At 33.6% G+C, this 25,832-nt stretch overlaps 1 protein-coding gene and 2 pseudogenes across 2 annotated transcripts; 1 reads left to right on the forward strand and 2 right to left on the reverse strand.

The window, feature by feature from the left end:
• The window catches only part of LOC143626507 (G-type lectin S-receptor-like serine/threonine-protein kinase SD2-5), a 79,816-nt pseudogene that overhangs the window by 6,368 nt on the left and 47,616 nt on the right, over positions 1–25,832 (reverse strand).
• On the forward strand, positions 9,907–12,383 carry LOC143626497 (G-type lectin S-receptor-like serine/threonine-protein kinase SD2-5; annotated as a pseudogene).
• On the reverse strand, positions 13,211–16,676 carry LOC143626508 (glutamyl-tRNA(Gln) amidotransferase subunit A, chloroplastic/mitochondrial-like). Of its 2 annotated transcripts, XM_077096580.1 has the most exons (11): positions 16,607–16,676; positions 15,196–15,745; positions 14,807–15,118; positions 14,544–14,723; positions 14,362–14,456; positions 14,203–14,278; positions 14,027–14,104; positions 13,857–13,950; positions 13,723–13,772; positions 13,526–13,630; positions 13,211–13,414 (listed from the first exon to the last, which is right to left on the reverse strand). In XM_077096580.1, exons 2-11 carry the CDS (start codon positions 15,739–15,741, stop codon positions 13,328–13,330), a joined length of 1,623 nt encoding a protein of 540 aa, XP_076952695.1. In that variant the 5' UTR covers positions 15,742–15,745; positions 16,607–16,676; the 3' UTR covers positions 13,211–13,327. The 2 variants fall into 2 exon arrangements, with proteins under 2 accessions (XP_076952695.1, XP_076952696.1); XM_077096581.1 differs by lacking the exon at positions 16,607–16,676 and having other exon boundaries at positions 15,196–15,756.

The following is a 25,832-nucleotide window of genomic DNA, read 5'->3' on the forward strand; positions in this document are numbered from 1 at the left end:
AACATTAAAAGATTATGTAGTAGAAGGAAAAGTTAGATATGGTCTTGAGAAAGTTGTGAATTACTCTAACCTATCTGTTAACAATATGAATTTTGTGTCTATGTTAACTAAGAGTAGTGAACCTAGGTATTTCTTTGAGGCTGCCAGTGAACCCCAACTGGGTCAGTGCTATGAATGAAGAAATTGAAGCTCTTCATAGAAATGATACATGGGATCTAGTTGAATTGCCTTTAAATAGGAAAACTATAGGCTGTAAGTGGATTTTTAAAATCAAATATAAATCAACTAGAGAAGTTGAGAGATACAAAGCTAGGTTAGTGGCTAAAGGTTTTAGTAAAAAAGAATGTGTTGATTTCTTTGAAACTTTTTCACCTGTGGTGAAAATGATAACTGTAAGATGTGTTTTAACTTTGGCTATTCAAAATAGCTGGGTTCTATATCAATTAGATATTAATAATGCATTTTTATATGGTAACTTGAATGAAGATGTTTATATGGATTTACCTGAAGGGTATTACTCTAAAGATGAGACTAGAGTTTGTAAGCTAAAAAAGTCTTTGTATGGGCTTAAACAAGCTCCTAGAATGTGGAATGAGAAACTTGTCAATGTGTTAATTGAACTAGGATTTGTTCAAAGTATGTGTGATTATTCTATGTTTGTTTTGTCTACCAAAGATGTGTTTCTTGTTTTACTTGTATATGTTGATGATATTGTATTAACTGGAAATTCTGAAACTGAAATAATAAAAGTTAAAAGAGTTTCTTAAGACTAAGTTTATGATTAAAGATCTTGGAGAACTTAAATATTTTTTTAGGTATTGAAGTAATTAGGTCTGATGTTGGCATATGTTTGTCACAAAGAAAATATTGTTTGGATTTGCTTGCTGAGTATGGCATGACTGGATGCAAACCTGTAAGCAATCCGATTGAGCAACATTTTATTGTTACAAACAAACGTAAAAATAATGATTTTGTTTTAAGTAACATTGCTAGTTATCAAAAACTTGTTGGTAAACTGATTTACTTATCTCATACTAGGTCTGATGTTGCTTATTCTGTGCATTATCTAAGTCAATATATGCATAGTCCTTATAATTCACATTTACAAATTGCTTTAAGGTTACTCAGATACTTGAAAGGGTCTCCTGGAAAGGAATCTTGTTTAGTAAATGTAATGAATTTAAATTAAGGGTCTATTCTGATTCAGATTGGGCAAAATGTTTAGAAACTAGAAAATTAATAACTGGTTTTTGTGTGTTTCTAGGAAATTCGTTAGTTTCTTGGAAAAGTAAGAAACAATCTACTGTGTCCAAATCTTCTGCTGAGGCAGAATATAGGGTAATGTGTTCTGCAACTTGTGAAGTCATTTGGGTTATCAACTTGTTAAGTGAATTGCAAGTTAAAGTATGTTTACCTATAAGTTTGTATTGTGATAGCACAGCTTAGGGGCGGACCTAGCTCTTTAGCAGGGGTAACCTCCGCTACCCCTGAATTTTTCGCCGATAGTGTAAAAAATTATTTTTTGGGCAGGTTTTCGTATTTCGTTACCCCTGAAAAAATATGGCGTTGCCCCTATTTGTTTACACCTCAACCAATTTAAAAGTTCAACCAAATAAAAGCCCAACCAAAGTTTAAAGCCCAAACCAATTAAAACCCATTAACCATTTTTCAAAAATAATACTCATTGTTCGGAAATTGGAAACTAGCCAGACATCAAACGGCGTTGCACCCGACACCACCACTCGACACCATTTTGAGGTTGAAGTTTTTAATATGATTTTGGATATGCAAATTCAAGAACATGAAAATAGATTCGGTGAGGTCTCAACTAGTTTGTTAGAAAATATGTCTGGTTTAAATCCTTGCAATTTATTTTCTAAGTTTTATATATCTAAGATAGTGTCATTTTATGAGATGCGTCTGAATGATTTTAGTAATGAAGAAAGATGGTGTATTTCGAGTGATGATCTTACGACCTTTTATCACACTTTAAAAGATGATAAATTTGCAAAAATGAGTATAATGTGTGACCTTGCTCGTGTAATGGTGGAAACGGGAAAACACACCACTTTTCCTTTGGTTTATCGAATATTGAAGCTAGCGTTGGTTTTACCGGTTGCAACCGCAACCACTGAAAGATTTTTTTCTAAATGAAGCTTATCAAGATGGATTTGTGCAACCGATTGGGTGATGAGTATTTGAACAATGCTTTAATTTGTGCGATCGAAAGAGAAACGCTTGATAAAGTAAAGAAGAGGATGTAATGTCTTGATTCAAGCTTTCAAAAACCGAATAGAAGAAATTTGCACCATATGTGTTTAAATTTATTTATTATCGTGTTTCTATACATCAAGGGCGGCTATGAGGCATGGCCGGGTGGTCGACCAATCCCGACCCGACACCCCGATAGGCCTGAATTTTTATTTTTTAATTATATATTTTTAAAAAAATATGTATTTTTAATGTTTAAACCCAATTACACAACTAATTTAAGGGCCGGTTTTTTTTCGCCTTCGGCCTAAAAAGTTTTTCACGATTCTCGGCGAAGGCCCTAGTTTACATTGTGTGAAATATGGTAAAAAAAATGAACGTTACCCCTAAAATGGATGTCTAGATCCGCCACTGGCACAGCTACAATCTCTATTGCAGCTAATCCTGTCTTTCATGACAGAACTAAACATTTTGAGTTGGATCTTTTCTTTTTAAGAGAAATGATTGTAAGAGGATATATTAAAATTGTGAACATACAGTCTAAATATCAAGTGGCTGATGTGTTCACTAAAGGGTTGTTGATAAATCAACATAATGAGATATGTAAGTTGCTACAAATGTATGACATGTTTGGCTATTGAATTGAGGGGGGATGTTGAAATGACAGAAAGAAAAACAACCTTGGTAATTTCTTATTTGTTTCAATTCAATATGCTAAAATTTGTAGTAATATTTTCTAATTTTTATGTTTATTTGTTATTTGTGTTGGCTGGATACTTTCTGGACCTGTGACAGTTTATGGAGCTATTGGGCTATTGGACTTGAAGAATGTTGCTGTTGGGCCAAATTGGGCCGTTTTCTGAAGATGACAATTTAACAAACTCCAAGTCTCACGCGTAATTGAGTTGGGGAGTTTGTTAGTGTCGATATAAAAAGGGTTGTTGAGCGTCATTCTCTGCAACACACATTTTCTTCTCAGTTGTATCTCTGTAGTCTTGTAATCTAGGGTTTAATTCATCATATTGATTGAATCTGTTGTCTGATAGATTGAGATGAAGAGAGATTTCAGATCACTGTGTTGGTGATCTTGTAAAGAGTTGTTCAAATCTTCCGCTGCGGTTGTAATCTGGTGAAGTTGGAATAAAGATTAGAGTTCTGATATCCATTTTTACATACATTAGAGCATTCTCATCCAGTTCCCTATCCCTATATTCATATATATCATATAATTACACTAAAAAACACTACATTTCTCTCTCCTGTTCAATTAAATAATATTTTTTTATACCTTTTTCATTACAATTTTCTCTCTCCACCCTATAATTTACAAAAAAATCACTACCTTTTTCCCAACTTTACAAAAAATCACTACCTTTTCTCTCTCCACCCTATAATTTACACTCACAACCACTCACAACTCCACCCTATAATTTACAAACCATCCTCACATAATTTTAAGGGATGGGTTGGGAATGCTCTTAGTTATCATTGTTTCCAACAAACGTTCAAAATCATGAAATACAACTTGTGTGTGTGTGTATAGGGTTGAGTTCAAATAAGAAGTTATGTTTCGGTAAGAAAACTAAGAAGGAATAATAGAATGACAAGTGTCAAAATTTGAAAAACTATAGAAGGGGTATTTTGGTCCACAACATATTAGAAAAACCCAGCCCTGTTCTCTCCATCTTCACCATCGTTTCATTTTTGATCAATTACTCCATCTTCTGCCGTCGAGAACTCTCTCTCTCTCCCCACCGTCTCCAATCATAGTTTCCAGCCACGATTAGCGGTTCGCAGAGGCACAACGGCAGTAGCTATGGCCTCCGGCGGTTACTTTGTTTGTCGTTGTGGGCAGTGGTTATTAGCTCAGGCGGTGATCCCGATGCCTAGACGCCGTTACCAGACGGCGGAGGTGGGTGAGGTGCTGCTGATGAAGTCTACAGAGGCTGCCGGTGATGGTGGATCAAAGAAGTCGTCCGTTACGTTTAACGTCGGAACACCACCTAAAACACAATTGTGTTTTTTCTAAGTTTAAGAAATTTGTATAACACAATACAGCCATGTGTAGGCAACTAGGCATGTCGGCAGCCTAGACTCGGTTCAGTACAATAGTTTCGAAGTTTTTTAAGAAATTGTTGTAATAATCATTTTAATTTTAGTACACAGCATAGACTTGGTTCTCAAAATTGCATTGTGTTTTTCATATGATTTTTTTTACTAGTAAATGTATTGTGTTTTTTTAATTTGTATAAAAACACAACAAATAACTTTAAATCAAGCTCTCCAAAACACAATGAAAAAAGATAATTATAAAACACAATGAGAAAAACACTATGCTAAAACACAATAAACATATTGCAATAAAACACAATAAAAAATACATTATGTTTAACAAAGGGAAAAACACAATTTTGGTAAAACAAAATAAACAGGACATATAACACAATGTATAAAAACCCACTAAATTTTTTTTATTTTTTATATAACAATATGGTACTCGTATTAAAGATAAAAAAGCGCTCGTTATTATGATCATTTTTTGAATTAAAAAAATTGTTGTATAAAAAAATTATGAACGTTTAAAAATAATGGAGGAATTTGACATGTGCATTTTACATGGAAAGAGAAAGTCAACAAATTTGGTTATTCCTTTTATACCCTTCCACTTATTTTACATTTGATTTTTCCTCTAAACTAATCTCAACCATTCAAATCCAAAATCAATGGACTACAATTCTTCTTATCCTTCCTACAAAAGTTATACTTCTTATTTTAACTCATATATATATATATATATATATATATATATATTTATATATTCCATCTCATTGAAAAAGTTTTTACATGACATGACACCATAAGCAGTATAAAGGTGTGTCCAACAGACTGGCTGGCCCATGGTGAAAACGAATTCGATAACTGGTGGGCTCAACTCACTTTTCCTGTATTAAACAAAACGAAAAGCATTTTCTGTATATATTTAAATACATTGTTTTTACTAATTAATATAGCTCTTTAATAAGCTTTCGTGTTTATAATATGGAAAATTTGACATCAATTGTACTGTTTTTACTTTTTAAGCATCTTTTTTAAGACTGACAACTAGTTTCATTGTTTTCACTTCAATACTGTTATACTTGACTTTTCGTTTAGAGCTCGTGACGCAAGACATAGTTGCAATCCGTCATGCTTGTGCACGAATCCTTACAATTTGAAAAACAAAGGTGCGGCAATATCTCCTGAATACAAAATAGAACTTCCAACATATATTCTAAGTGAATGAGCTAGGACATAATTCTGGAACTACGATCCCAAAAACCTCACGACAACCTTTGATCGGATATTGTGAAGCATATCACTTGGACGCATGTTATGCATTTAGACCGGTTTCTACTTTAAATATTATTATAATTTAAAATTTTATACTAATGAAATGTTTTTTTTTAATTTATTTTCTATGTTTTAAAATTAATTTATCATATTTATAATAAAAACTAGTTTATTGAATATTATTAAGTATTATGAAGTAAATAGTAGTTGGCATTTGAGGAGTTTGGAGAGCCTTTTGGTCCATACCCTCCGATTTTAGTGCGTGCGTGCGTACGTAGTATATATTTTGAATCATTGATGAATGCATATACATACGTGGGTAAACACACCGACCATTGTTTTGAAACACGGACATACATAAGTTTGCGTGCATCCAAAATGTAAAAGGGAACATGCGGAAAGACTTCGATAATAGTGGAAGTGAATGACCAACTCAACAAACCCCAGTGGCATCTCATCTGGATGAGTTGCGTTTTTTTAAACGAGGTTGGATTATGAGTGTAACACCCCAACCCAAATATGGGCCGACATGTCACGATACACGGAGGTATGCAGAGGCAGAAGACATAATTCCACTAATTAGCAATCTTCATAAGCATCCTAAAATTTTATTTCATTCTCTCCATCCCACCCAAAATAATCTTTGAACCTAAGAGGGGAAAAATTTTACGGAATGAGCTGAATGCCTAGTACAGAATAATAGGCTTGAGCATTAAAACATTTTATATAAAAACGACAAGTTTAAAAAGATTATTACGATGATAATAACAATAAATTTTGGAAACTGTAAAACATTTTTGATAACGCTACACAGTTAATAAAACAGTCTGCGTGAATCATAAGTCAAAACACTTTCGGATAAGTCAAAGCAATAACGTGTAAGTCAGAACTAATAACAGATAATTCAGAACCGTAACAGATGATTCAAAACAATAATAAATATTTAATTCATAACAGTAACAAATAGTTCATATCATATGGATGTACCCATGAGCCGAACCATAACACTACACAGAGGTGACGATATACAGGGGGGCATTCCTGTATACCTATCACATAGAATGGGGCAGGTTGGCACACCTACATCCATTCTCGGAAACAGAAACATAAACTGAAACAGAGCTAGGATCGATCCATACGCCTCCTAGTAGCTTGTACCACACATGTACCTAGGGACGCCGTGAACTAATCTCTCCGTCACGGAAGGAGCACATGTTGTCGGTGCCACAACAACATGATCGTGGGACACTCCACGAGAAGCGTAGCACTCAGGGTAACAGAGCATAAATATATATTTTTGAAGCATTTAAAAATTTGGTATCGGAACATGCGGTAATGAGCAAAATAAATTTAAATATACGGCATGCTTGTTTTTGTTAAAACGTAACAGAATATTAACATATTATTGAATAAAGTATAACATATCATAATACTAAGCGTAACATGAAGCCCGTGCATCTCGGTTACCGACACCTTGATGATATAGCCGAGTGTTTATATATAGGATGTACCGCAGCGTATCCACCACACCCAGATACGTTATCAAAGTTCCATTTTTCCATGATGTTCGAAATTCATATTACTTTCCTGGAACGTACATGTTTCAAAGTTCTTGTAGTGAACCAAAATAATCGAAATAAACATGAAACAAACGGAAAGCCAAAGATGCAAAGAGTTCCAGGTGTTAGTCAACAGGGTTTATCACAATCGAAACAGATAACAAATGAATGGTTAAGGATCCGTACCTGGTTTGCTGGTTAGTTGTTATACATAGACAAATGATATACATTATACTCTTTTAATCAACCTACATCGTATTGATGTAGCTCATAAGGTTATGTATCCGTATGTATCTTTTAATCTAAAGATTTAAAGCTTGATTTTATCTCATTCGTATCCATAGTAAGAGTCTTGTTTTTGTTTAGGTGTTTACGAAGTTTACTATAATAATAAGTATTAATTGTCAATGTTGATATCTATTCTTTATATTTTAACGAACCTAATATTGAGTGTTAAAATAATTATAGGGAAAACAAAATATTAAAAGTGTAGGTGCCAACCAAGCCTAAAGAGCATTTATGAAATAGTTTGATTCAGATTCATTTTATTTTAGTTAAAACCATAGTTTATTTTTATAAAAAGCATGAAGTGAGGATCGAACATGTAATCATCCGTTTAAAACACCGAGTCATTAATCAGAGGACTAATTAAATACACCGAGTAGTTAACCAGAGAACCGATTAAGTATTTGTTTATAATAGTTGTTTAGTTAGTTAAAACAAAGCTGCTAGTAATTTTCGAAACGACCCTAGACCTTTGCCTCAAGAACAGTAAGTCTTAACCACCTGAGCTGTGTTTTATTTATTATATAAACTCATTTGTTAGCTATAGTATGTAGTTTCATTCTCAAATGAAGTTATGTTTTAAAACCAATTGTGTATTTCATTATTTCCAATATATACTCACACGTGACATCCTGATCCAATTGACGAGGGTTACCTGCGTGATCAGTGATCAACGGTGGAGCGGAGATGGTGTTCGGATGTGGCTAAGGCGGCGGTGGTGACCTTTATAGTTGCTGGTAACAACAGTGGTGGCGGCATATTTATTGTTGTCGGCGCCACACGGAACACAAACAGAGGCGGTGGTGCCGCGAATTCGAACTACCAATTGTCGAAAATGAGTTGTATAGTACTGAGTTTTGTTAATGGCGGTGATATCTTATCGTCTTTGGTGACGTTCCATGGGTTTCTGGTCGTCGGAAAAACGCGGGAAGCGAGTTTTGGGGATTATGAGGGTCATGTTAGGGTAACCAAAGATAGTGGAGAAGGTTTGGATTCTCATTCGGCTATTTTGGTAACGAAAGTGTTATCAAAAAATGTTGCATGGAAGTAAAGGGGGGTGGCGGTGCATTGTGGTACTAATGGAGATGATGAGTTGTGTCTTCGGTTTTGATTTTTGAGTATGAATATGGGTTGGTTGGAGATGATTAAAGAGGTAACCAAAAATACATTAGGTAACCGGGATGGCAAAGGTTAAGAGAGTTTTTGATGTGAGTGGAGGTGCATTCAGATTTTATAACCAATGTTAGTGGAGCTCAAAAATATCTTCAATAGTAAAAGAGATTTGTATAACCATGACCTCATCTTATCATTGTTCGTGTTTGTGTGTTAGAAAATGGTGTAATAATTATTATCATTGTACAGAGATTTTTGTTATAGTTGATTTTGTTAAAAACTGATGACCAATTAAATATTTTTTTCAATTCCCTTTTATCTTATTTTTATTTATGCCAAAAGAAGCTGCGGTAGTTTGAAAAAAAATCTCCATGTCCAATCAAATCAACACCTGAACTTATCTATTATTATCATTTTGTCTTTTTTTTTTTATATATATTTATGGATTTTTGTTTCTTGTTTTAAATTGATTTTGATTTCTTTAATTTAGTTAATTTATATTATTTGCATGTTTTCTTTTATTCCACCGTGAGGTGGATTATTAATTAATTTAGTACAATTTTTGTTACCAACGTTTGTTATTATTGTTATTTAAGGTATTTCAATGAGTTACGTCGAAATTGGTTTGAAAATCTGCCTAAAAGTGTGAAAGCAAGAACAAAATAAGATGCATAAACAAAATCTTATAATCCTACTCATTTGGTAAAACATATATATTCTACCCACGTACATGACTTCATTCATATTCTGAATATATGTGCACTGAATCAAAAACTGATCTAGTTGTAAAATCCCATCATATAACTATTGCATAATTGTTACATGTTAATAGCCTACTTAGGGAAACATTTTTTTTATTTGATCCTTCCCACGATATTAAATTAAAACTAAAACGGATTATGGATTATGAATTTATTGGAGGTTGAGTTAACCCTCTAGTTTTTAAGTTTTAGCAACTTAAAAATATTATTAACATGTATATATAAGCGTATCAATCATCTTGATTAAGAGAAAAGGAACTCTTTTATTCAAAAAAATTGCAAGTTTTGACTTGATATATTATCTAATAAAAGACTTGACGCCAGTACAATAAACAAAATGATTGTGGACCGCTCTTTCTTTTAAAAGAAAGGTGGTATTTCATTAAGCAACAACACGAACTAGCAAGCGACTAGAAGCGAAACAACGACAGCAACAAGAAATAAACACCAATCACACAAACACAAGACATCCACCACAAAAATTAATACAAAAGCTAGCCAATCACATAGCTGCTCCACTCAACCTCATCCAAGACTACATATATCCTTTGCTCTAGCTTGAGTCAACTGTAGCGTTGACTTACTCCTTCAAAATTGGATCTTATATCATCTAAATATATTCATATGTTCTTCAGTGCTCATTAGTCATGACAACATCATCAATTTCTAGTTTTTTCTTTGCTTCTTTTTACATGCTATCATGCTACTCAACCACTGCTCAGTGGTCTAGTTTTCCAGACTTGCCTAAATTTCCTGGTGCGAATCTTACTACCAACAATGGACCGCTCGCAGGCTATGCAATTTTCTCAGATGGCACAGTTGGTCGCATCTTACTCCTTGCAGAGTCCAATGAAATTTCGTTCGCTTGTGGCTTCTACTGCGTAAGAAATTGTACCTCTCACCTCTTCGCCATCTTTATTTTAGGCGGCCTTCCAGAGGTCGTTTGGACGGCCAACCGAGACTATCCGGTCACGCAAAATGCAACACTAAACTTTACAGCAGCTGGAGAATTGGTCCTCCGGGAATCAGACGGAAGCACAGTTTGGATTGCGGGGAAATCTGTTGCTAGTGTGAACCTAACTGATACTGGAAACCTGGTGTTGTATGATATCAATCACTCGGTGATTTGGCAATCTTTTGATCACCCAACAGACTGTTTGCTACCTGGACAAAAGCTGTTTCAAGGCCAAAAACTTATATCTAGTGTTTCCTTAACCAATTTTCCGAGGGTGTATATTATCTTCAAGTCATGGATGATGGTTTGTTCGCATACGTTGAATCAAGCCCACCTCAACTCTATTATAGTCGTTATATTGTTAACCGAACTAGAGTTGAAGGAAAAAGTTATGTTAGGTTCTTGAATAAGAGTTTGTTTCATTCTTCCGAGCTAAGTGATCTCAACGATCATATTAATATATCCCGATCTCAGTATATGAAGTTAATGCCAGGTGGTCATTTAAAAGTGTTTGAAAAGCAAAGAAAAGATTGGGTAGCGGTAGCCGACCTTCTTCCAAATTATATCGCAGGAGCGTGTGATTATCCTACGGTTTGTGGAAGAAATGCCATTTGCTCTGTTAATCAACAATGCAGTTGTCCAAATACAAGTCTTCCTGTGAACTATTTTAAAGCAGTGGACGATCGCCAACCGAACCAGGGTTGCTCAGAATTTATTCCTCTCACATGTGATTATACCCAAGAACAACTTTTTATTACATTCGAGAACCTCAGCTACTTCACGGTCTTCACCTCGACTGCTGACATGGAGAGGGTCAATATGGAGACTTGCAAACAAGCTTGTCTAAGCAATTGCTCGTGCAAAGCAGCTTTTTTTAAGTATTATTTCGATGTTGCAAGTGGAGAATGCTATTTACCTACTGAACTCTTTACGATGATTACCGTTGATCCAGATCATATAACTTGGAATGCTTCAGCATTCATAAAAGTTCAGTATGCGCTTCCTTCGTCGACATCCCAAAACCCTAGCCCATTAGCAAAGAAAGAAAACCAAGTTGCAACGGGTGTAGGTGCGACGATTGGAATTTGTATTCTTATTCTTATTGTGATTATTGGTTTTATAATGTTCAGAGCCCACAAGAAGAAAAGAAACAGTGAACTGGAAGAAGAGTATTTAGATCAATTACCAGGTATGCCTACTCGGTTTTCCTATGAAGAGTTAACAATCGCCACAGAGGATTTTAGTAAAAAGCTTGGCCATGGAGGATTTGGATCAGTGTTAGAAGGGACTCTCGGAGATGGGACCAAGATTGCAGTGAAACGACTCGAAGGCCTTTCACACATTAAGAAATCATTCTTAGCCGAGGTTCAATCCATTGGCAGCATTCACCATGTGAATCTGGTAAGACTTCGAGGATTTTGTGCTTGGAAATCTCAGCGACTTCTTGTGTATGACTTCATGAGTAACGGGTCATTAGATCGGTGGATCTACCATGGAGTTAGGGAGCACATACTCGAATGGGAATGTAGAAAGAGCATTATTCTTGATATAGCCAAAGGTTTAGCATATCTCCATGAAGAATGTAGGCAAAAAATTGTGCATCTTGATATTAAGCCTCAAAACATACTTCTAGACAACGATTTCAATGCCAAAGTATCGGACTTTGGGTTATCAAAGCTCATTGACAAAACTCAAACCGAAGTGATGACTACAATGAGATGAACCCCAGGGTATCTGGCTCCGGAATGGTTGAGCTCAGTTATCACTGAAAAGGTGGATGTATACAGCTTTGGAATCGTTCTGTTGGAGATCTTGTGTGGAAGAAAGAATTTGGACCGATCTCTGCCCGAAGAAAGGTGGCACTTACTCCATGTTTTTCAAAAATGTTGGGAGCAACAAACGTTGTTAGACATGGTTGACGTCAACAGTGAAGATATGCAAATAAATGGTACAGAGGTTGTGGAGATGATGAAGATGGCTTCATGGTGTTTACAGACCGATTACACGAGAAGGCCTTCAATGTCATCAGTAGTTAAGGTATTAGAAGGAGGAATGAATATTGAGTCAAACTTGGATTATAACTTCACAAATCCAAAACTACAGGAAAACAATAGTACGGAGAAAGGCTCAACACCATTGTTGCCTTCTCTTCTCTCCGGGCCACGGTGAGTAGATCATTCAAGGCTTCTGTGTTTCGTTGCAGACGGATTGATTTTATTTTAATGCATAATATTTGTTGCGAGTACAGATTAACAGTCGTTGCAATAAATTCAAATTATTATACTATGTTAGTGTCCTGCATTCTGCTTCACTGGGAATCAGCTCAGAAAATTAAACAGGTCAACCCGGACACGCTCTGTCATTTAAATAGGTTAAACATATCAACCCAGACATGCTCGTGTTTCAAGCAAGTTCGGGTTGAAACCTGGTCGGTTCCAACCCGGTTCTTGCAAAACCAGTTGTGCACCACTGATTTATGTACAGTTGAAATACAGCTTTCTAAACATTTTACAACTTTTATAAATAACAGATCTATGATTAGTTGTAATCGATCAATAAAAACTATGAACGAGTTGTGGATAGTTTCTTTAAAGGCAGTTCTTTGAGAAGGAAATCATGGCAGCTAAGGAGATTGCAAGAAATTCAGTCAAAACTACTCAATGATCAGAAGAGGGTATTCCCGAACCAAAGATGATCATGCAATGCATCCAAGGAACATTGTGAATAGAAACTGTTTCATGAAAATTTCGAAGTGTGGAAAAAAGAGCAAGTTAAGGTCTCTCAGATTTTCAGTTTACATGACCGGCTTAAGTTTCAACCAGAACGTTAAACCACCAAACCGCAAAAGTGGACCATGAACCATACTGGCCGACTTGTTTAGAACAAGTTTCAAACTGTTTTTGAACACCCTACCTAGTGATCTCCATTCTTCAACATAATGAGAATTCTACTCTCTTTTTCGTTTTCAAAGAACTGGACCGAATAGATTTACCATAACAAAAATTTCCTAACTTCATTAATAAATGAATACATAGTTTTATTCAGGAAAAAATGTACATGTAAGGTTAATAAATGACTGCATAGTTAAAACTTAAAACCACTGTTGCTAGCTTTTAAATTTTATCTGCTATCAATGGTGGGATAAAGTTGTAACCTTGAAGAGTTTGCTCAAAGATATGCCCCACTCTAAGCAATTTCTCCTGCATTTTATAAAATAAATTATGTTAAATCAATATAATATCATAATTTTAATTTCTTGATAACGAACCCGTGTGGATATAGAAAATATGATATTAAAAAATTAGTTCCACCTCATCAAATGTAGCACCAATCATTTGAAAGCCAACAGGAAGGCTGTCTTTAGCAAAGCCACATGGCAAAACCAATGCAGGCAATCCAGCCAAATTCACATTCACCTGCATTTGAAACCAAATAAAAGTATCTAGGTTAATATATTTATAAAATACATAAAATTTAGAAGTTAAACGAGAAGTTTTTAAGAACATACGGTCATAATATCCCCAGCATACATTGCCAGTGGATCGTTTTTCTTTTCACCTATAAATAAAAGAACAAACCAGTGGTTACCAAATACAAGAGTAAGGTAAATAAGGTGATCAATAAGGGTAAATTGGTAATTACCAATTTTATATGCTGCAGATGGTGCTGCTGGTGATATTAGAATATCATGTAAACCTAATGCTTCCTTGAAGCTTTTTTGTACCACAGTCCTCACCTAAGTCAACAAATCAACATGATTATCATATCAAATTATTAATATATATCATTAAGAATTAAATTTTAAAAAATACCTGTTGAGCTCGCTTGTAATAAGCATCATAATAACCAGCAGAAAGAGCATACGTGCCCATCAAAATCCTCCTTTTTACCTGCCACAAATTAACAAAATGTTCATTTTTTTGTTATAATCATATCAAACCGTTATAGACTTATAAGCAAAGTTTATCAATGTGATAATTTTTCACACCTCTGGACCAAATCCATTAGCACGAGAATCTCCATAAAGAGAACTCAGTTCATCAGAAACCGTTTGATTCCCATACCTTAGATCAAAAACTTGATTATTCAAATTAAAATATAAAAATTCCTAAAAATGCCAACTTTAAGTGGGAAAAATATATATCACCTAACACCATCATAGCGCGATAAATTTGATGAAGATTCAGATGAAGCAAGAACATAATATGCAGGCAATCCTAAAGAGAAAGAAGGCAATGAAACCTGCAATCCAAAATAAAAATGAAAAAAAAAATGTAACCAATTACTTATACTAGTTAAACAACCTCAAAGATTTAGTTATATTAATACCTCTGTTACAGTACACCCTAATTCTTCCAAATGAGATATAGCACCACGAACCGATGAAACAACTTCTTGGTCAACTCCATCACCAAGAGTTTCAGAAATCACACCAACCCTTAGCCCTTTTAACGGCTGTGATTCAAAATAATCTTTGGAAACAAACTGTGATGTGTAATCATTAACCTCCTGAAAACAAGATCAATAATTTCCAATCACATCAAACATATCAAGAAACTGTAAATGGCAAGATCAAGGTGGAACAAGCATACTCGTGTGCTACTAGTGGCATCAAGTTTATCATGACCACAAATTGATTGAAGTAAAATTCCAGCATCAGCAACCGATGAGCCAAAACAGCCTATAACATCCAGTGATGATGCATACGCCACTAGACCGTATCGTGACACCCGACCATATGTCGGTTTTAGCCCCACAACACCGCAAAACGACGCGGGTTGCCGGACACTTCCGCCAGTATCACTTCCTAGTGACACCACACACTGCCTAGCGGCAACCGCCGCCGCCGAGCCACCAGATGACCCTCCCGGTACACTTTCAAGGTTCCATGGATTTGCGGTTACCTAATTAGTAGGAAAATACAATTTACATCTTACAAGTATAAAATTGGGGGAAATTAAGAAAATAGTGAAACCCTAACCTGATAAGCCGATCCTTCGGTGGTACTGCCCATACCGAATTCATCTAAATTAGTTTTGCCAACAATAATAGCGCCGCTCTCCTTTAACTTTTTAACGGCGGTCGCATCGAACGGTGGTCGGTAATTTTCTAATAATTTGGATCCGGCAGTGGAAGGCATGTCCGCAGTGCAAATGTTGTCTTTAACGGCAACCAAAACTCCGGCGAGGGGGCCAACGTCCTCGTTTCGGTCAATCTTCCGGTCAATCTCATCTGCTTCGTTTAAGACGGTCTCAGAGATGTGGAGGAAGCTCTTGACATGTGGTTCGGTGAGGCGTAGACGGGTGAGAAATTCCTCAGCAAACTGGCGGGTTGTTTTCTCACGGGAAAGGATGGATTTTTGGATGGTTTGGATTTGAGAGGTAGGTAGTGACGCGGAAATGGGATGGGGTAGTGCAGTGGTGTGAGTGGATTTCGGGTAACGGTGGTGGTGGTGGTGGTGATGAAGAGGGTTAGATCGCCGGCAGTGGTGGAGGAGGAAGCGAGGGTTTTGGACTGAAGATAACATTTTTCTGCAACAAGCGGGTCGGAGGAGAAAGAATTAATGGTATTCATAAACCTTTGTGTACAAACGTAGAGGGGTGCAAAGGAGCCGAGCTTGAGTAGATTTTCAAGCAAGAGCTCAGACTCGTTTATTTAACAAGTTTATTTTTAGGCTCGGACTCGTTTAAGGTTTGCTTGATTCGAGCTTTTAACGAGCCGATCTCGATTAGCTCAGGAGCGGCTTGGCTCATTTGCAAACATACTTAAAAAACACTTAAGCATACTTATAATACACTTGAACATAGTTAAAACCATAAAGCTAAAAATGCACGAATAACTTTAAACAATAATGCTCGATTTTGTTTCAGGGAATACAACCAAAACTGCTCACACCACATCAAGATTATCTGTTTCTCATTATATATGGCATTTTAATGGTCAAATATCTCTCAAACTAAGCGTTAGTCCGACATAGAAATTCCGATGCACAGAGGACATGTCAAGTACGGCTTCCGAACGAACGACAAATCAAGAACATATAAAACAAACCATATGTTCAACTGTAATAAATCAAAGTAATTCATTAGGACCATGATTTCAGAGATAAAGTTAGTTACTTTAACTGCCCTAATGTTCATCCTCACTTAGTTTCATTCTAATATAAAAATCTATTGAAAATACAAACTCACGCTTTATCAGGCATTTCATCGAACAAGTGGCGTGCACATACTCAACCCACTTTAAAAAATTTAAACTTTATTCAATTCAAGAAATCATGGCAAAAATGCAAACTTTTCGGTACAAATTTCCACCAATTTCTTCCGAATCAAGAAAAAAGAAAATGCATATAAACACAAGTGTAAAATTGTAAATGAAGAAGAAATAGTTACAAATTTACCAGGATATCTTGAATAGGACGGTCAGCAGCGGCTTAGAGGCGAGTGTTTATTGAGTCAGAGGCTTACAGCGAAAGATGTAAAAGGATAAAGAATCATCTTCCTTATCACCAGCGTAGAGTTTGTGAAAATGAGATTTGAAGAATCAGGGGTGTTTGGCCTAGCTTTTTTAAGCCATGAGGCTCGAGCTCGGTTAATTTTGGCTTATGATTCTTTTCGAGCTTGGTTCGGTTCATGAGTTATTCATTCAAACTTGATCTCGGCTCGTTTATTAATTAATTTGTATATATTTTTAACTAGTTTATCTACCCAAAACTTGAGCGTTACGGCGATTAGTCAACACGAATTCGGTCAGTATCGGCTGCTTCTTTACAATATAGATACTATTGGTAAAATTTGAGCGTTAAACCCCAAAAAATTAATTCGTAAAATTAACATATAAAAACATTAACATATAAGAAAACAAAATATTTAAGACGATGTTATTTGGTTGGCAAACCCGGACGGTGGTCAAGCCCAAGCGTTGTTTGTCTCGAGCATTGAGGCGGTAACTTGGCACGAATTCGGTCGGTTTTGATTACGTACGTTACATTACTGGAACTAAAAAAACAATATATATATATATATATATATATATATATATATATATATGTATATATATATATATATAAATGAAGGTAGACCAACGACCAATTTTTATTTTTATTTTTTTGGGAGGGGGGGGGGTCCGGTCGGTAAACTTGCGCATTGATAATACCCGAGCGTTGTTGTTCATGGGCTTTAAATAAGGCCGCGAGTTTACGCGAACTCGGTCGGTTTCTTTTAGGTTCGTTTGGTCAATTTCTGTTACGTTTATATGGTAACTTAATTGTAAAAAAAATTCACTGACCAATACGGTGCCGCAAAGTTACCCATTAGGCCACTTGCGGAAGTTCTTGTTTATATATAGTGATAATTATTTTATATATAGTTTGAGAAACCTTTTAGACGAGCCTAAGTTTGGCTCGAGCTCAATTGTGCATTCTAAAACTAACACATAAAAGTACAAAAGACGTAAAACATAAAAATACGCAAGGCTCAATGAGCCTGAATAAGTTTTTAATATAAGGCTCAAGCTTGGACTCAATAAATAAACGAGCTTTATTTGAGGCTCGAGCTCAAAAAAGCTTGGCTCATTTCAAGCAGTTTAAAGCTCGAGCAGCTTGGCTCGTTTGCTTTCATACGCAAATTAATAATCTATATATATATATTAAAAAAATCATTTTCCTTCATTCTTATTGGTCCATTACCATAATTTCCTAAAATACTAAGTTATCTTATAATTTCTTGGTTTTAAAATAAATTAAATTGCATTCAATTACCATGATATCAATTTGTCCGTTTCATTCTTCAGCACCTTCATTTTTGTTCAATTCTCTCGTCGTTACAAACACAAAATCCACCCTTTCTACAAACATCAAATGATCATCTAAGATTTCATACAATCTATTGATAATTGATTGTAACCCAATTAACAGTCAATCTCTTTTCATCAACTATTCATGATCGATTTCGGTATGTTCTCCTTATTATTATTATTATTATTATTATTATTATTATTATTATTATTTTATTTTCATTCATGGGTTATTCATCTCTGGTTTAATCTCTTGCAGCCTCTGTTGATGTTTATGTCATCGTCGGTATCTTGTTTCTAGGGCTTCATTATTTGATTTTATATGAATTGGGTTTTATTTATTTTTTTGTGATTTTATTCTCATAATACTGTCTGTTAAAAAAACAGAGATTGAAGGGTGAATGGAGTAAAATCAGGAACATTTTCTTTTTGTGATGTTGATGTAGATTCGAAGAACAAATAAAAGAAGTTACAAAAACTTCATCATATGTATGCTTATTGCTTAGTATCTTTGAACAACTTTTTCCCTTCAATTAACTATATTGACAAATTTACTAATTTTGTTGTTTGAAGGAAATATGAAAAACCATTCTACCAAGTGTTGAGAAATTTTGTTTTATCACAAAGCATATTTACATAAAATCAGAGGTTTAAATTCTATAATTACTTCACCTTTTTTAGTTAATCATTAGGGTATTTTTGTCATGCAGTTTTGCACGTTGTGAAAATTGATTGACATGAATCATGTCAAATAAGAAGGATATATATATATACTTAGTTAATCATTAGGGTATTTTAGTCATGCAGTTTTGCACGTTGTGAAAATTGATTGACAAGAATCATGTCAAATAAGAAGGATATATATATATATACACACATATATATATATGGTAAGATTAAAATGAAAACCCACTTGAGTTGTAAAAACCCGCGAAAACCCTATGTAACATCGTTTTTTTTTGTTACATGTAATATATATTGTAACATTTAATACAAAACATGGAAACATCAAAAAAAAATGTTTTGCTATTTTTTAACATTTGTTTACTAATTTTTATACATGTTTTTAGAAGAGAGAAAAAGTTATATTTATATTTACATTTTTTATTCACTTTAATTGTGGACCACAAGATTTAAACATTAATTAAAAACATGTGGTTGAGAATGAGTTTCTAGAGTTTTCACAACTCAAGTGGGTTTTCATTTTATACTTAGCTTATATATATATGTGTGTGTGTGTGTGTGTGTGTGTGTGTGTGGCTAATCATTTTAATTATGTCAAATAAATGGCTCAAAACAGGTCATTTGTGTAAAAAAAATATCAGTTTGGTTCGGGTCAAAACGAGCCATTTTAAAAAATTATTTGTTTGGTTCGGCTCAAAACGGGCCACTTTATAATGGTATCACTTCTATAGCACTGTTTGATCTAGCCAAAAATAAAAGTAGCATTGTCAACACCCTAATAATTTATAAAATTATTATAATATTCATTATGTATATGCTTCGTGTTCTTTCAGGAGACAACAAGTAGCATATATTACAATCAAAATGTCAACACCCTTTATAATCAAGCATAAACATGTTTATATTGACATTACTAATTGTAGTTAGTTCTTTTATGTTTGCATTTTTTTTATTATCTAAAATATTACTTATTAGTAGTTGTTTCGATTTAGTAAGAGAAAGTAAATGAAGGAATCTACCTAATACTATTAAATAACATATTTTTTAGACACTTGGCACGTTCCTTTTGCTATATTGTTAGGGTTTTCATATATACTAAGCCATATTATAATATCTTAATAATTAAATAATTTAAAACTAAATAATTATATTTTCTGGACGACCTGCATATCTTTTTAATAACCCGGATCATCGATTCAAGTTAATCGAATCTACCTTTTAAATTTAAAAAAATGTTCGACTATTAATAACAATAATAATTACATAAATTATAGGTTTCAACTCTCCTATTTTTGTTGCGTCTTTATGAAATCATTTTTACATTAAAAACCGTTTGACTATTAATAACAATATTAACTAGATTAACTATAGGTTTCAACTTTCCTATTTTTGTTGCATGTTTCAAATTTCAAATTTATGTGCCAACTGATTACCTTGAATGAAATTGAGAATAACTTTCATTTTTAAATTAACTAACAAAAAATATTTATGTTATTACTCCTCTCTATATATTTTCAGTTATACACAATAAATTTCACACCACATCTTTGCATCTATCAAATTCTGTAATTTCGCATTTCTTTGTAAGGTTCATTTGTATTACTCAAATTATTTCATTCATTCATATTATTAATATCGTTCATATATTTTAATTATTATCAATTTAATACTTTGTTTGCGTTCTTATTATTTTATTACAAACAACACAATGGAGCCAAAAAAAAAAAGACAATCATGTTTAATAAGTTGGATATGCTTAAGAATGATTGTTTTCTCAAGGTCCGTATATTGAAGTTATTGGGTCTAAAGGCCAATAACAAACCCAGTGAATGTTGATGAAGGAGTGATGTTTGGCACCTTAAAGGTTGATATGTGATGGACGTTGGAGGCTCAAAATAAATACAACACTTAAAGACCTTTTTTTTTTTGCTTTTCAGTTTTAGTGTGTTTTGTTTTCTAAGACAATTTCTTCATGTAGCACTGTTTGGTTTGATTTGTGTTGGATTTTTATATATTGTCTGAATTTATGGTTTGCTTTATAATTTAGTTATTTTATATTCTAAGGTAATATGTCAAAATCTAAGTCTTTAACATACCTAGTGTTTGGAAAAGTAAATGTTTTTTAATTTGTTACACTTAATTTTTTTAATTATCTTACTTTTCAAAACGTACTTTTATAACATTTGCATTTTGTTGTCTTTTTTGTGTGTTAAAAATTAGATTACCCATGGTATATGATTTTCCAAATCATTAATAATATTAAACATTTTATTGAAGTCAATATAGTGATCACCTCGATAATTTGTACTCAACATGTTATCTACTATTTGTTAATAATCAACAAAAAAGTTTTTTATACTCACAAAAACCATGAGTAACGAAAATGGATTATTTATCAACTATAACGTGTGATGTTTATAACAAATTTGTAATTCATGTTGGTTAAATATGTTGTCCATTGAGCCTTAGTCAATTTTTCTTATCGAACGTCTCTTTGATTTCCTGGTTGAATATGAATATGAACTCATGGTAGACACATGCCTTGCTTTACGCTAACTACACACTAATTATTAGTTTATGAATTTTAAATTTTTAACTTGTAATTGTGTTTCTAAACATTGTACTTCGTATCTTATTTTGGTTTATCTTTATGTCTGACAATAATTTCCTTTCGTACCAGTATTATTTACAACTAAAGATCATATCGTCGTCCTAGAAAACATATTACAAATTACAATATAAAATAAAATTATATATGTTTGTTAGACGATTTCTATACGTCCACCCGTGTCGTGCACGGGTCAATAACCTAGTTATCCAATCAAACATTTATGTTATATCCAAATATATTTTATGATTAGTTGTGAGTGAAATTAGGGATGTAAACGAACCGAACGAACACGAACAAGGCATTGTTCATGCTCGTTTGTTAAGTAAATAATGTGTTCACGAACGGTTCACGAACACTTACCGAACAAGATTTTATGTTCGTGTTCGTTCATTAAGGAAATTAATGTGCTTACAAACAGTTCACGAACACAATTGAACCCAAATAAAATCGGCTGAGCCTAGAGATTGAGACCGATGTACTCATCAATGTGAATAATGAAAGCCTGTAAACTAATCGAATGAACACAATCAAGGGCATGTTCGTGTTCGTTCATTTAACTTTAAAAGAACACAGACACTTAATCGAACAAATATTTATGTTCATGTTCGTTTATTTAAAAATGGACATTTGTGTTTGTTTGTTTAAAATCTAAACTAACATAACTAAACAAAGATAAGCGAACATGTATAAACAAACGTAAATGAACTAAAATATAAAAGAACTTAAATGAAAACACTTAAATGAACACAAATTAACAAATATAAAACCTTTAAGCAGATTACCTATCCAGACAATATTTAATTATTTTCTATTAATATTAATACATAAATGAACATAAATAAACAGACATAAACGAACATAAACGAACGTTCATGAACATAAATGAACGAACGGAACATGCGTTCATGTTCGTTCGTTTAATTAAACGGACACAAATTTTTTGTTCATGTTCGTTCGTTTATTAAATAAACGAACATAAACGAATTTCCTGCCGAACGGTTCACGATTGTTCACCAAACGTTCGGTTCGTTTACAGACCTAAGTGAGATCAATATTTTATGTAAACAACATTTAATGGTTTGGTTCATTTACGAAATATTTAATATATAAAATTGGATTTTCAATCTATTTCATTAAAACTCGTTATTCGGTCTAACAATTATTTCAAAAGGAGTTTTCTATCTCCAAACCAAATAATTTAGTTGTTTCGATTTATAGCATTGTCTAACCAAGCAATTTGGTTAAAACCGAATAAACTTAACAAACGGGAGCAATTTGGCCGGTTTGATTACACAATGGTTTGGGATATTTTCACAAATCATAAGTTGGCCCAACTTTTTTGATATGTATACGTATTTGTGCATGTAATATTAGAAGGAAGGGTTCTTTTGTTTGTTCCAACTTGTAAGTTGTAAGACATAGATCAATCCACATACAAAGAACATTTAAACAAACTATAACTTGTGAATATCAATCCACAAAACATAAGTACCCACAAAAGCATTCTAAATATGGTCAACGTTGACAAAAAAAGTCAACAATGGCCAAAGGTGGACGAGTAGTCTAAACTCTAAAGGCCAACAAATTTATTGCATGTGGGCTTATAAAATCGTGATCAGTTATAGCCCAGTTCAGTGGACCTTTATGGGCCGAGTACAATAAGGAGAAGGTGGATGGGTTTTGTTGAGCACGGCAATTTTTGGTTTTGGCGTGTGAGCATGCTTTGAGTGTTTGGATTATGATGGTGGGCTGTTCTTAAAATGACAAAAATATAATGTATTATTTGAAATCAAATTTCCAGTCGAAAATCATAAATTCGTATTGATCTAAAATTCAGTTACTGAAATTAAAGGTCAAATTCAAGTTTTTTAAAACCGGATTCAAACTTTGCAATTCAAATTCGATTCAAATCTCGAGATTCCTAAACCTTATTCGAATACAAAAAACCCCTATATAATAATTAAATATGAACTGTGAACACGACCTCCTTTCAAGGGCAGACATGGCTCATTTCCGGGTGTAAAAAAATATTTGGGGTCTGTTTTCGTATTTCACTGCCCTCACAAGATATAATGTTACCCTATTTGTTTATAACTCAACCAAAGCTTAAAACCCAAATCAAGAGGAAAATGATAAAACCAACATGTTTCCCTTGCACGATCGGGAGACACATGATGGGATTCTCATCATAAAACAATCATAAGTTTGTTAAAATTATTCCTGAAAGTTGTTGAGGTATTTGATTTTATTAAAATAGATGGAGAGAGCGTGCAACAACGATCTAATGCGAAAGGTATTCTATTATATTTTATAAGAGTCTTGGATTTGTGTTTTATATATAATTGTTGGATGATATTTTATACTTCACAAATACTTTACCAAAACATCTTAAAAGAAAAGAGTTAAGACTTGTTAGAAACGTCTAAGTTGATAGGTGAGACAAACCGAATATTGAATAATCTGCACCCATGTGTCTTAGAACAATGATTTAATTTGCGCGGTCGAAAAAGAAACGATTGATAAAGTAAAAGAAGATGATGTAATGACTCGATTTCAAGTTTTAGGAACCAAAGAGGAGAAATCTGCACTTCATGTGTTTAAAATTATTTGATATCGTGTTTCTATTTTTGTTTCGTTTACATTATATGAAATACATTATCAAATATTTTTGAACATTACATATGAGATTGATATCTAAATCCGCCAATACTCTTCTTATTGCGTTTTGTTATTAATTACCCACTTGTTTAAAAGGTATATGTAGTTTAATAAGAAATTCCAGAAGTTTAATAAGAAAAAAGTTGTTAAAAGTAATTTAGTTTTTTATGCTGACTTATGATAAAGGATTAGTCTTCGGACTAAAATATGCAAACCACATACGATTACAGCTTGCAAAACATTATCTATTTATCCAACAAACAAACGGTGGCTGGAAAGTTTGACCACGTTAAATCCAAACATTTTTCTTTTTGAACGATATTAAATCTAAACGTCATGTCGTCATAGTTGCCTAGTTGGTAAGACTTAAGATATACGGATTATGGATTATGATTATTTGTTAATATTATATATAACGTATCAATCATCTTGATTAAGAGAAAATAACTCTTTTATTCAAGAAAATTGTAAGTTTTGACTTGATATATTTTCTAATATAAAATTATGACAACAATAGAACGCTAGAAAGACCGAAAATCTCGTTTTATGTATTCCGATATCCTGAAGCAAATATTAAGATACCCTTAGGTTTAAAGAAATCGTTGGATCCGTCACTAAAGTCTACTCCACACATATAGACACCAAAATGGAATGAGTCCACTTTGGCGCCATTAACAAGACAAGGGGCACGATCAAGTGTGTTGGGCCACTACAAATCCAACTAATTACATTTTTTTCATTTTTTATATTATTGTGTTTTACTTAAATTATTTGTGCGGTGCTTGATTGTTTAGTTAATGAATACTCCTTCAAATACATGAACAATGAATTAGTAAATTGACAATAGTAACTATCCACTAACAAAACCCGACCCGACCCAACCCAACCCAACCCGACCATGTATTAAAAAACTAATTTCTTTCTCTTTCACCTATACAACCCAACCCAATCTAATATTTTACTCACCATTACTACCCAACCTAAACCAATATTTTATTAAATAAAAATGCTTAATTTTTTATAAAATTTATATCAAAATGTTCAATATTTTTTTATTAATAAAACCGTGTCGTTGCATTTTTTAAAAAAAGGTTAAAAGTTGTACTTTTCATGAAAAAAACCAAGCTATATAAAAGTTTGGTTGCAAACTTAGGTTGCTGGAAAAACCTAGGTTGCAACCGGTTGTGGACAAAAAAGAATTTCTAATTTTTAATTAAAATGTTTTTTTTTTCTTTTTTTTCCTTTTACGTCACCTTGCAATCGGTTGTGATAAATGATCACCATAGTGGATAAGCTACTCCACTACGTCTGGTGTCTGGTGTTAGTCCAGCTAGCCACTAAAGTGTATAAGAAATAAAAATTGTTTTCAATTTGGCAAGTATGAATCATACTTGCCAAATTGAAAACAATTTTTATTTCTTATACACTTTAGTGGCTAGCTGGACTAACACCAGACACCAGACGTAGTGGAGTAGCTTATCCACTATGGTGATCATTTATCACAACCGATTGCAAGGTGACGTAAAAGGAAAAAAAAGAAAAAAAAACATTTTAATTAAAAATTAGAAATTCTTTTTTGTCCACAACCGGTTGCAACCTAGGTTTTTTTGAGAGTGTTGGAATGGCAGTCCGGGTGGCGGGTGGTGGCTGATTTATTCGGAGTTCGTGGCCGGAGACTCTAATGGATGTTACATATGCATTGATTTGGGCTATGACATGAAGACATCATTGTTGCATTTTGTATAATAAATGAATAAGTGATAAATTATTATACGTATTAGTTTGTTGTATACTTTTATGTTACTTATGAATTAATTAAATAAAAGCAGAAAACTGTTGAGATCCATTGGATGGTTTGTGTAAGGGCAAGC

This window comes from Bidens hawaiensis, unplaced genomic scaffold, assembly GCF_021521415.1.
Source record: "Bidens hawaiensis isolate Kalapana, Puna unplaced genomic scaffold, B.hawaiensis_p1.1 tig00004412_1, whole genome shotgun sequence".
Taxonomy (NCBI): domain Eukaryota; kingdom Viridiplantae; phylum Streptophyta; class Magnoliopsida; order Asterales; family Asteraceae; genus Bidens; species Bidens hawaiensis.

What these genes read in the sequence shown, in the direction of transcription:
- LOC143626508 (XM_077096580.1), bottom strand. Translation starts at nt 15,741, where the DNA reads ATGTTATCTTCAGTCCAAAACCCTCGCTTCCTCCTCCACCACTGCCGG. An exon ending in TAGGGTGTACTGTAACAGAG is followed by an intron (nt 14,457 to 14,543) that starts GTATTAATATAA and finishes TTTGGATTGCAG; the next exon opens with GTTTCATTGCCTTCTTTCTC. An exon ending in ATCTGCAGCATATAAAATTG is followed by an intron (nt 13,773 to 13,856) that starts GTAATTACCAAT and finishes TTTTATTTATAG; the next exon opens with GTGAAAAGAAAAACGATCCA.